Raw genomic sequence first — 12,988 nt, forward strand, 5'->3', positions numbered from 1 at the left:
TACATTGCTGGTCAAAACACAGGCAAGTCTTTTCAATATGGTAATTAAAAAATTGACTGGTCTTCTTTTTACCTCATTTATACACAGCCTGTAGTGATTTAAGGAGATTTCCAATCTGAAAATCGACCGCATTTCATTTTACTGGTCTTGAGAAACTGGGACAACTGTTGAACAAATAATGGAGCTGTCTTGCAAATTAAATGTAAAAATCGACATTTTAACAAATTAGATAATTGATGGCAACTGATTTGAACTGAAAAAACTTCATTGTGCATGCCAAAAATATCACCACTACTGCTGTCCCCATCAATTCGTTTCCCAGATTCTCAACCCAAAAAACACTGGGGAAAAACAGTCACGTCACACTTGCAGTATATGTGTGTAAACCCTGCTAAGAAAATTTATGCAACAAAATAATTAAATTAATATCAACCTAAAACAAATCACAGTAGACGAAATTTGAGTGGTTTAACCGTGTTTAGTTTCAAGGATGATATGAAAAGAGTAATCAAAAAGTTCAAAATAGGAATTCATGGATAACATGAACTCAATATATTTTACAAATCCGGTGTTATATATATAACTTCCTCAACATCCCTATAAAACCAATAGCGATTGCATCTCTCATAGTTCTCTCATCTATGATAAAATATCTTTTTAGAGAGAAAATCGATAAAGTAGAAGAAAAATAAGATTTGTGATAAATGTTGATGTTATCGGGTGTACAATATTATTTCTGAATTTTAGGTTTACACACAACCATAAATATATATATATAGGGATGGGCGTTGGGTCGGGTTTTTTTGTTCACCCGACCCAACCCTAGAATAAGAGTCTCCATCCGAGACCCGACCCGACCCGAAATAATAAAAAATATTTTTATTGAATAAAAAAAGTGACTTAATTGAAAAAAATTATATATGGAGGGGTATTATTATAATTATCCCTAAATATATAGGGTAAAATTATATATTTTTTCCGGGTCGGGTCGAATTTTTTCACCCTAAACCCAAACCTATTTTTTTAAAGAAAAACCCGATCCGATCGGGTCGGAACCCATCAAGTTAGGGTCACATGTCCATCACTATATATATATATATATATATATATATGATTTTTAAGTTCATGTAAATGCATTTTGTATGATATTACGACATATTTAATCTTTTTATTTCGTCTCTTATAATTTATCTTATAAATTTATTATCGATAATAATAATTTTTTTCTTTAATATCTATAATTCTTTTTAAAATATTTTTTACGTAAAATTTGAATAACAAATCTCTAAATCTCCGATGATCAAGTTATTGATTTGAAACATATATTATGAAAAGCAATTAATGGTTACAAACAATTTGGATTAGAGATGGTAAGATGCCATGTTTTTTGTATGGTCAAAATGATTGTTACAAGATACTGTCGTTGCATGTCTCAATCGACCAAGGTTGCTGTTTTCCCCCCTCTATATATGTTCAACATCTTTGCCTCGTTCAATCACGTGTATTCTTGATTTTATGATCCTGTCGGTCAATGATAAAGCTACCATTATTGTAATCTACACTTTTCCACCCCATAATTAGTGTTATTTATCACTCCAAATCTCTTATTTATTATTATTATTATTATTATTATTTATGAGATTTTTTTTACTGTAAAATGACCGTAATTAATTTTTTATATAAATCCAAATTCTACTGTGAATAAACCCAACTTCTACTGTGAGGAAAGGAGGAGGGTTCTAAGGAAAGAAAAAAAAATACTCTTAATAGATCTAAAACTTAAAATTTAAAAGAATAAAAAAATAAAAAATGAACCATTTGAACAACTAATTAAATATATTTATTCTTAATTGAAAATCTTTTGAATAATCAAAATTGATTGAACCCTATTTTCCTTTCAGAAATGACATAATTTTATTAATGGAATACTGCTGTCTGAAAATGAGATTTACTGCAACTTACTATTGTATTGGCATTAAGGCGGGATCCTACTACACGTTCCACGTGGGACCCCCAAACTTGATGGTGAAATCTTAAATTTAAGATGCGTCGATTTCACTTTAAATTGACTATTTTTTTTTAAAAATAAATGAATAAATATTATTCAAGAAATTGCAGCCTCTCAAGTCTAAGCTCAAGTGGGAGTGATAGTACTAGGAATGTTAGACATGTTCTGTACGTGAAAAATTAAAATAATGATTTTAAAACAATTATTTTAATGAAACGAATAGTTTTGTTAATGGATAGTATTTAAGATATCATTAGATTATTCTGTATATAATTTCTTTTTAAAAAAATTACAACATATTTTATTGTTTAATTATATAATTTTTTTAATCGTGGAGTGGTATTTGATATGTGAAATCAAAATCAATAAAAAATATAAATGAAAGTGAAAGGAGAAAAAAAAAAGGATATATTAACGATGACATCGATGTTGACACGTGAATATGCTGGGAAGTAGCACCTGTGGGGCCCAAATTTTGTGGTCTTAGCTTTGGCCCACTTTGATCCGGGAAGATCCGAGTTACCAGGTCGTGAATGATGAATCCTTTCGGAATTGCAAAATTCTCAATTGAATTTTCGACTACGAGAAAATTCCAATCCAAACATGATAGAGACTAAAACCAAACATTTAGAATGATCCCTGCAAAATTTTAAAATTTCCAATACAATTATGACATTTCTTTGAAAATTGATTTCCAACCCGACCTAAAATCATAAATTTATATATTAAATGATCGCAGGAATCAACAATATTAATTATATTAAGTTACATGACAACGGGTGGGAACGAGACATTACAGGGAAACACATGTGAGCAAGTCTTGTTCCACTATTTCCCACCTCTGCCTCAGCTCTCTCTAATTATTTGGTTAAGGGTCCCCTCTTTCTCTTAATTCCATAGTATTTAAAAAAAAAAAAAAGTCTCTCAATTTGTTTTAGAAAAACCACGTGCATCGATCGGATTCCTCTCATGAGTCATTAATCATTCTCTCTCCCTCGAGCTACTGCTACCCTTACAATTACATGCCGATGCCATATATATACGTACTTTAAAAACCTAAACAAATGCAGACCAATATTTAAATATAGACGACCATACAGAGGATCATAAACTTGGAATATAAAAGATATAAAAAATGATGCAGTTAAACATTAAGAGAAATGGTAGGAAGTGCTGTTTATGGTTATAGAAGGATTTGGCAGATGCAATGGGATTTGTTTAGATATCCATGACCATGACTCGCCCATCCATACGATGCCACAAATGCTTACAACACCCGCCATTATTTCTTCAAGAAAGCAATCGAGGTGGGTGGGTGGATGAGAAATTTTGGGTCATGTGTTTTTGTCACAGGGTAGCCACTCACAACCTGAAAAAGGTATCTGAACAAATTCCCCGGTTTGGAAAGTATGAAGTACCTGCTAGTTTTGTAGGATATGGAATTTAAGTATCTCTCATAATTTTACCTTTTAAGCCTAATGCCTAATGCTAACTTTAACCACCAAAAATCAAATTTCCATGAACATCTGCCATCTTCATAACGATCAATTTGCCTGATTCAAGACATAGGAGAAAATATGTATATATGGAAAATCCTAGGAACAGATTTCTCCTGAACTAAAATCTCAATGAAAATAACATCGATTAATGCTGAGGAAAAAATAATTATCTTCCCAAAAGAAACCGAATTACCCCAAATTTACAGCCAGGTCTTCGTTGTGACTATTTATTTACTATTAGCCTGCCTTTGATTAGGATAGCCTATGAGTATCTGGTACCGGGAACTCTGACGGCGCATCAGATACGGCTTGCCAGGCCGAAGCAGCAATGAGGGGGCGACTATGCCAACCCAGAGTCAAGTACCCGTCATTTTCTTCCACCGAATACCCTTCCGCCGAGAACAGTGTCAACAACATGCTAGCTTGCTTATACGCGTTGGACCCCAAATGTAATGGCCGGAATCCGGCGCCAGTCAGACGTATTCTCCACTTAGCCAACGGTTCGTGTCTTTCGACTCGAGCCGACCCTTCACAGCTCACCACGTTGGTTATTTCCCTTTGAATGTATATCTCGGCTAATGCCTTGTTCGGTTGAACTGTGCAAGCTTCTAAAGAATCGAACATCGTTGAATAATAGTGAAGAGCTTCAGTAAAACGGTATAGAAAACCTGGTTGGTTGTGGTTTGCTTCTTGTTCCACGACGGTCATGATTTTCGGGTTTAAGCTCCGGATCCAGTTCAAAACCGTTTCGATAGGGGCATTCCGGTTTGGATCAGAACCCAGTAAGCGGTGAAGCTGCATGATTGAATTAACTGCCACAGATTCTTTTGGATTCACCTGAAGCATCCACGGCTTAACGTCTTCGAGCCTGGAAGCCGCGACCCCGCGGAAAGCGAAGCGAACGTTGACAGACCGAGCCAACTCTGCAAGTCGCAACCCGACTTCGCGAAGCGAGTCACGGCCATCTGGCGATGGCGGTCCGATGCCGGTGAGACGAAGTAAAGGAGGTCCACCGGGACGTAAAGCGAGAGCTTGTATCAAAGCTGGCCATTGCAAGCCGTGCATCAAATTGAAATCCACCACGTGGACGCAATCATGACCGTCGAAAGCTTCGAGAATCGCCTGATTAGCAGTGAAGTGAGCGAATTTCAAGTACGGACATGCCTCGTAGAAATGGTGATACAAAATCTCGTTCTCATAAGCGGAGCCCCCGTTTATAGAACCGCCGCCAATACCTTGGAAAATACGACGGCTCAAAGCATCGATAAAATGTCCAGCAACTTTACCAATACCGCAAACGGTGTTAACACGTGTCAGTAACCCTTGCATGTCTTCCAGAAACGATGTAGCCAATGAGAAGTCTCCACATTGGACGCACTCTGCACACGTCATCAACATATGGACCAGCCGTATGCCGGAATCTTCTTCCATGGCCGTGACAACCGTTAACTGATTATTCAAATTTTGTTGCTCGTAAGAAACATTCTGGGGCACCAGCAGCATATTAGTCTCGGTGGTGGTCCAGGCGTCGTTTACCACAGTCTGATTTGTTACAGGATCCGTGACGAACTCGGCGGGGCAAGTAGGAGTCAGAGGAAACTCGGATAGGAGCGAGTCAACCCAGGAGGCGAGATCGGAAGGGTTATAGTGGATTGTATCAGAAGCAAGTTGAGATAAATCTGCGGGGGAATTAACCATTGCGGTTTCCAGCCTTTCAAGTCGCTGAGCTACTTTGCGTAGCTCGGATGACCTAACTTTATATCCAGCTCCGGCAAGATGACCATCAATATCTTGCCGCTGCTCCGGCTGCAACGGCGGCGGCTTGGAAGACGAGGAGGATGAGCTGCCGCTGCTACTCCCCGCTAACGTGGCGGAGTCGTACAACACCATGATTCAAACTTGTTCCTCTTTGGCACAAAAAGGAATTGAAATCCGAAAATAAATAAACAAGAGAGATCAATAAGTACACCCAGATTTTAGGGAGGAATAGAGTGAGCGAGTGTGAGCAGAGAAATGGATGAAAAAAGAGGTTTTAAAAATAAAATAAAAAATAAAAAGATGATCTTTTGAAATGAAATAAAATATAGAAAGTGAGAGAAATTACAGTGAATGGCATGTACTTGAGAAGATGAGGTGTATCTATCTGCTACTCGCATTTTTATTATTTCTTACAGTTAAACAAGTGGTATCCGCTTTTTTTTAATAAAGCATTAATTTTTTAAAAAATTATTTAAAAAAAAAATAGATTATAGGTAGTAGAATTGAAAGTGATTTAGATGTTAATCGAGAATAATTTTTTCTAAGAGACTGAACGATTATGTCAATCATGAATGTTTAAATAATATTAGAAATTTTATAATAAGATATATAATAATATTTGTACCGAAAATGACCTTTTAACCATATTGAAAGATTGATAAAGAAATTTATTAATTAAAGGAAGATCATTAATGAATACATTTTCAAGGATCGCCTATTATTATTTAATTAATTAGGTAAGAGCTACGTTTGTCTTTCCCATAGAATTATATGCACCCACTCATCAAGTCTCTGTTTCCACCTACAATTGTAGTTTATTGTTTAAATCTTTAGGCTCAAAAAGTATTTTAATTCTCCTCCATGCACAAAAAATCATTCAGTTAAGTTTTAAAACTTCAATTTTCTATACAGATAAATTTTTTATTATATCTAAAGAAAATAATAAACTGTTATAAAATAAAAGATGATAACTTAAACTGTTATAAATTTTCGATTTATACAAATTTAAAATGCTCCTCCAAATGTATGTTGAAGACACGCACTCAAAAAATTAGTCTCTCGATTCGTCGACAACATCACAAAAAACACACCTACCGTCAACACTTACCCTATTCGAGTTAATTTATCTTTAATCGATAGTCTCCCCAACATCGCCAATCACATGCTTTGGAGTATGCATTCCAGACCAGCTTGTGTCAGCCAACCCTGTCCCTCTTGACTCGAATCTCCTCTCAAATCATACGAGTAGAGACTCGCCTAACATCACTGTCACCTCGAACATCGAAGCCCTGACCGCACCAAGAGAAAAGATCTTCCTCAAATTCCAACTCGATGCCCTTAGCAGCCTCCATTGTCCAAAAATCTCTACCACAAATAATAATACCCCAACATTACAATAAATATATAATTATGATATATTCATATAATCATTAACATAAAAAACTAGTCACCTAAAAATATATAAGGGTCATACAAATAAAAAGTTAAATACTCATTTAAAAATACTTAAATAAGAGAGAAACATAAACAGATCTGATTGTATCCACAAACATATCACAAGAAGATATCAAATTATTAAAAGACCACAAACAATAGTAAATCAAAGTCGATCGTTATGAAAAAAAACTATCTCCAAACTAAAACTATGTATCCAAAACTAATATGAGCATCCAAAGCACAGAGATCAACAAGATACCAAATAAGCGACATCTTGATCAGTCAATGTATCTTTAAATCAAACTATGATAAAATTAAATAAAAAAAATTCAAATAACCGAAAATGTACCAAAAGAAAAAAACATATTATAAAGACATAATTATTAATAATTAAAAAACAAAACAAAAAAAATAAGATGCTATATATGCAAATAAAAATATAAAACATAAGTGGTCGATGACTAACATCAAGATTGATATCATCACTCAGTAGCGGATTCATAAATATTTTTTTAAAATAGAACACATGTATTAATAATGATTTTTTTTGTATGATATAAATACTAATAAAATTTTAAAATAAACAACATCAATAAAATAAATAATAAATATAAAAAATTCCGATTTAGAATCAGCACGCTGCCACCCTCAAGGACATACATTCACCGTTACCGTCACCTGTGAATCAAATAAAGAAAAAAAATAAGAATCAAACGGCTAAAAATGTTTTTTTTTTTAGTTTTACAACTTTAAAATTAAATTACTACTGTCTTATAATCAATAGAAATAATAGTTATGATTATAATATTAACGTAACAGTTAATAATTTTGATATAATATTTTATAAATTTAATATGATAATTTATATATAAATAATAATATGGTAGAATAATTTATTTGATATACTTTTAGAAGATTTAAAAAGTTATTTGAAAATAAATTAAAATTATTAAAATATTGAAGAAAAAAACCTTTTGAACTTTAATTTGAGTATATAAAAATTTTAAATTTAAAAATTTAAAGAATGAAAAGAAATTATAGAGGAAAACACAAAAGAAAAGACGAATATTTCACTTTAAGAAATGCGTCAGAATAATACATAACACGTCATTGTTAAAATAATAATAATAATAATAATATATCATTTATCCATATCTGTATAAAAAGTTAAAGAGTCGATCAACTTTGTGCTATTGGACATATTAAATTATTTACTCGATGTGTAGTATCCCTTTAGTTTTGTTAAGTTTTAATTAATAATTCAATAAAAAAATAAAAACAACATAAAATATTAATTTAAATTTTATTTAATATTATAATTTAAATATATTAAAGAAAAATTTATGAAAAAAACTTTTAAAAATCAAGATTTAAATCTTAAAAGGATTTAAACAATAAATAAATATATTAAAATTTGATTATTATAATTTAAAACTATTTTGATTTAAACCTAATTATTAGGGTGAGCAAAGCGTTGGTGCAAAGAAGAGAGAAATAACAATAATTAATAAGAAAAAGATGAAAATATTCGCTGTCTGTGAGGTAGCGATGGATTAAAGAAGTATAGTTTGGAGTAATGGAGACACGAGAATTGTATATGTGCAACTTGCTTGTTTGATATTCATGTAATATGGGGGCAAGTAGCATTGGCTCAAAACAATAAACCATCAAGGGAGGAGGCATGCCATTTAATATTCGTGCTTATTCCTTCCTAAGTCCTAACTCCTTTCTCAATTGGAAAGTAATGAGACGTTACTTACAGAGCCTTAAAAATATGGAGTGGATCCCATCCATTAAAGAGAGAGGCCAAAGCTGTGATGTGGTCCAGTTGATAACATGGAATTTGGGACCAGTTTCCGAACCCCCAAAATCGAATTAAGACAACATTAATAGAAATACACAATTATGGTTGGGACCGGCCAAAGCAAATAACAAATGCATTTTCCTGGAGATAACATGTTGTGTTTGGTTCAGACACTCAAGTTGTGTGTCCCATTCCGTTCTTTTGGCTGACACCGTCACGTTATTGTTCGTATCCCCCTCGTTTTTATTCCCCCACGTGATTCATCAAACACAAATCACCCCAAAACAAATCCCATTATTTTATAACAAACCCTTCATGCTCTAAACCATCTTCTTCTTACCAACATTTCAAGGCCTTTGTTAAAAACAACTTATACGCTCCACTCTTCCAATTAATTTCAGATATCAACAACAAAATATTATTTATGTAATATCTAAAATACTATCGCGTATCGATTATGACCTTTAAAATGTTAAAATAACAATAATAAGATTATTTTAAAAATCGACAACAATGATATTGCATTCTCAGTCACTACTCAAATCACCGGCTTGAAATTCGTCCCCCACCATTCAGATTATGGAGACATTTCTCGAAAGCTTTATTTATGTGTTCAGCCTAGCTTGTGAAAGGACTGGATCCGAAACAATGATTCGGGTATTAACTTGATCTCGGATCACATGGACCCAATGGACCAAAAACAATATTTTTAAAAGCATTTATAACTAAATTAACTGTCTTTTGAGTCTCCGAAGATAAACAATCCCACTCGCAATCAATAGATAAACATATTATCTTCCATTGAAAATCACTTGCTTCTTCAATTTTTAATCAAAATTATTATCCAACGATTGGATGAATTTCCTCAGATATTATATTAACATTATTTCATGTTCGTTCTGTTTATACAGAGGACAAAAATGAATGAAAATGATTTTTTTTTAAATCTAATAGTTGAGCTACAAAGTACGACACTCGTAGGTTAACAAAATTTTCATCCTTCATATCAAACAAAGTCGATCAGAAGACTTAATTTCAAGAATAATTAAAGAGAGAATGAGTGTATTAATACAGGTAGAGGTGAGTCACGCTGTTTGTAATTGTATGAGCGTAATCATAAATCTCACATTGATAGAACCGAGACACAAAATACACATGTTAGTGTGACCGTGACTATTGATATCATTAAGGTGTGCCATTCAGGTCATGATTCAGTGACAACAAGCGTTTGCAGAATGCCTGTTTACCGCATCACAATCTTCTGGCTGATTCACCGATGTGCTCTTGGGTTCAGTTTTGGAAAATGGCTCCACTATCCTGAAATAATTCCCATCCCGCAAGGCCATTGACAAATCTAAAAATTTAAAAATGAGAATCCAAAAAATTTAATACTCTTTTCTTTAATAAAATGGGTATACACAATTTTTTTTATTTCCTTAATATACTGAATTATATTAAATAATTTATCTAAAATAATGGGTATGCACCTGGCTCCCTAGAGGGCCAAGTGCATCCGCCCCTGCACAAGGCCGAACTTGAAGCACCTGACAGAGCCATTGCGGTACCTGAGCTTCCAGGTCTCGCTAAAAGAAAAAGCACGGCTAAAAAGAGACCTCCTGTCCACCACCCTAGCCGACTAAAGAGGAAGCGGAAAGATTAACCAAATGGGAATGCTTTCATTCAAATCACTGTTGAGTAGAATGAGACAGTAGCACACAGCCACCAAGAAATTCAGACCCTATAATTAAACACTCGAAGTCCTTGAAATATAAAGGTAATCCTCAAGATTATCCATTTTTATTGTCCCATTGGGGCATCACCACAAAAGGGGTATGGGATTAACACATTCTGCCAATACCAACTAAAACTAATCAGGGTGTCCTCTTATGAAAGTTTAGAGAAATAATGAGAAAAATACAAGTAAATAGAACATGGCTTGCAGTTGGTACTCTTATGCATTACAAAGTGAACTAGCAGAAAGTTCCTAAGACCAATGGTGAAATGACAGAAACCATATTAAAGAATAAGAATAACAAAGGGGTTGATCTCAGAGATGAATGATTGACATTATTGAAACATAGGCGATCAAGCATATATTGATTCAAGTTACTAGACACATGATCGGTTCAGAATTCAAGCTATGACACAAGGTTTTGTAGTCTACTGTCTTTTCCGCTTTTCATCCAATAGATACTATGTTGGTTGGTATTATGATTTTAAGAACCAAAATTCGATTAATCAGAGAAGTCCATGAAACTAGTCTGGCCCTGGGACCCTATAACTGTTTCGAAAATCAGCTTCTAAACCAAGCTCTCCAGAATACCTAAGAACAATGAAAGTAAAAACAAACAACAAAATAGATATTTGCAAATATCAATGAGCCAAAAATATACGAAAATTGCAGCCAGCCAAACATGAAGCAACAAAGAATACCACAATATTGTCAACTATGAATATGAAACATAATGGTCTATAAATCTCCAAAATGTTAAAGCACTAAGTTCTAACCAAGTTTAAATTCTAGATAGCGATTGTGAGATCTTATACAGAAAAGATCCTTCCAAAATTAGGGGTACTAGAGACTAAAACGTTCCAATAGTATTCTTAGTGGCTAAAACCAGGAAAAATAAGAAACAATACTTCTCATACAGAAGCATGTTTACCAGAGACACTCTTAGATTGGTTCTCTTCAGTATCCTCCTCATCGGCATCACCTGTCTGCCTAGACGCCGTTGATTCACGTGGCAGTCCAGTAACTGACTGCTGATAAAGAACACCTCCTGCTAATGTGAAGAGGAGGCAGACCAACCCAAAGGGAGTAGCATGTTTATCCCAAATCAGCACATTGATCACAACTGTAAGGAACTTATTCACCACACCAGTCACAGTAAATGCTGTGGCAGAGATCGCCTTTCTAGCCGCAAACCCGAAGAAACTAATGAGCAAACCGAACAAGCATGACAAAGATACTGCGGTAAACGCCACAGGTTCAAACCAATCCCCACCATTGGCTCCCAAAGCAGCAAAAACCTCACTGTATTCTCCAGTCAAAACCCAAAATATGGGTGCCATCATCAAGGACAACAAGTTATTGTACAACACAAAACCCCAAGTGTTCAACCCAAGATTCATCACCATATGCTTAATGTAAACCATCTCAGTAGTAATTGTCACCAAATATGCAAACGCCCATGAATATGCAGTCAAAGTAAATGCCGAATCAGTGGCCACATATCCAACAGCACCACCCAGAATGATCAACAGAGAAATAAAAGTTAGCTTCGAAGGGCACGGTTGCCTCCTAAAGGTTGTATCAGCTAAGGCAACCAAAAGGGGTGTCAAGGATCTAAACACTATGAAAGTATCAACATTGGCATGACGCAAAAGATTGGTGTTTGTGAAGATCGCAAGGTAGAAGACAAAGGCAGCAGGCAAAAACTTCTTGGCAGTATCCCATGTGAAAGTATCATGATGTAAAAACCCAAACTTTCCTAAAACCCAGACTCCTAAAACAGAAGTTAAGTACTGTAATGCAGTTAACAAACCTGGGTAATTGAATTTGGTGATTGCAAATTTGTTAATAACAGCGAGTAAGCTTGAACAAAGTGCATAACCAACTACCAAACTGCTTGTAGCATAGTATTGCTTATTTGAATCAAAACGAATAGCCGACATTTTCCTTTCCAAAAGGATCTGATTTTATGTTAAAAAAACAAATATGGAGAAGGCAAAATCAATATATCTCAAAGAAACTTGATAATGACGGATGAATTGGCGGAGATTATAGTAGGGTGTGAACAAGAAGAGAACTTCGCGGGGAGAAACGGGGATGTGGGTATTTAAGATACTGATCTGCAAAAACTAAATTAAAAGTAGAATAAAGAAATTCACCTACAAAGTTTTAAGATCCAAAACGAATCGTTGATGAAGAGCTGAGTGGTCAGCAGAGGCGTATCGATGTAGAAAGCAGAATCCGCTTGTTTGATAGGCTAATATCGTGAGAGAAACAGCGGTCAGCGAGGCTCACGGGGCCACTTCTTTTCCCACGGTTCAATTAAAATCGAAGGGGCCGGACGATTTCAGAGTCCAGACTGAGCGTGCTTTAATTATTTGAATATAATACGACACCGTATATGACGGACAATCAAATTTAAGATTAATTTATCTTTATCTTTTTTGAATTTAATTTAAATATTTAATATTATTGTCAAAATTATTTTAAGAAAAAATAGATTTTTTTTTTACTTTTTTATAATTTTTTAACAATAAACTTATTGTTTTTTAATTTTTTAAAAGTGGTTTAATATATAAATGTTGAATGTTTAGTTCAGAGACAAACGCATAATTTTATACTAAGTGATAAACTTTTAAAATTTTAGGAGACAATAAATTTATATATTTTCAGAGTATGAAAATATATTTTTAATATAATATATATAAAAATTTAAAATATATGATATTTTAATTTTTTAAAAGAATAAT

General features: G+C 34.0%; 2 protein-coding genes across 2 annotated transcripts; both read right to left on the reverse strand.

The window, feature by feature from the left end:
* Nucleotides 1-3,359: 3,359 nt before the first annotated feature.
* Nucleotides 3,360-5,524, reverse strand: LOC120218861 (DELLA protein SLR1-like). Its single transcript, XM_039215760.1, has one exon. The coding sequence runs from the start codon at nucleotides 5,395-5,397 to the stop codon at nucleotides 3,760-3,762; it is 1,638 nt and encodes a 545-aa protein (XP_039071691.1). The 5' UTR covers nucleotides 5,398-5,524; the 3' UTR covers nucleotides 3,360-3,759.
* Nucleotides 5,525-10,921: 5,397 nt separating this feature from the next.
* LOC120218862 (GDP-fucose transporter 1-like) lies at nucleotides 10,922-12,459 on the reverse strand. Its single transcript, XM_039215761.1, has one exon. It carries the CDS (start codon nucleotides 12,179-12,181, stop codon nucleotides 11,150-11,152), a length of 1,032 nt encoding a protein of 343 aa, XP_039071692.1. The 5' UTR covers nucleotides 12,182-12,459; the 3' UTR covers nucleotides 10,922-11,149.
* Nucleotides 12,460-12,988: the final 529 nt, after the last annotated feature.

This window comes from Hibiscus syriacus, unplaced genomic scaffold (genome assembly GCF_006381635.1).
Source record: "Hibiscus syriacus cultivar Baekdansim isolate YM2019G1 unplaced genomic scaffold, ASM638163v2 tig00110201_pilon, whole genome shotgun sequence".
Classification (NCBI taxonomy): Eukaryota; Viridiplantae; Streptophyta; class Magnoliopsida; order Malvales; family Malvaceae; genus Hibiscus; species Hibiscus syriacus.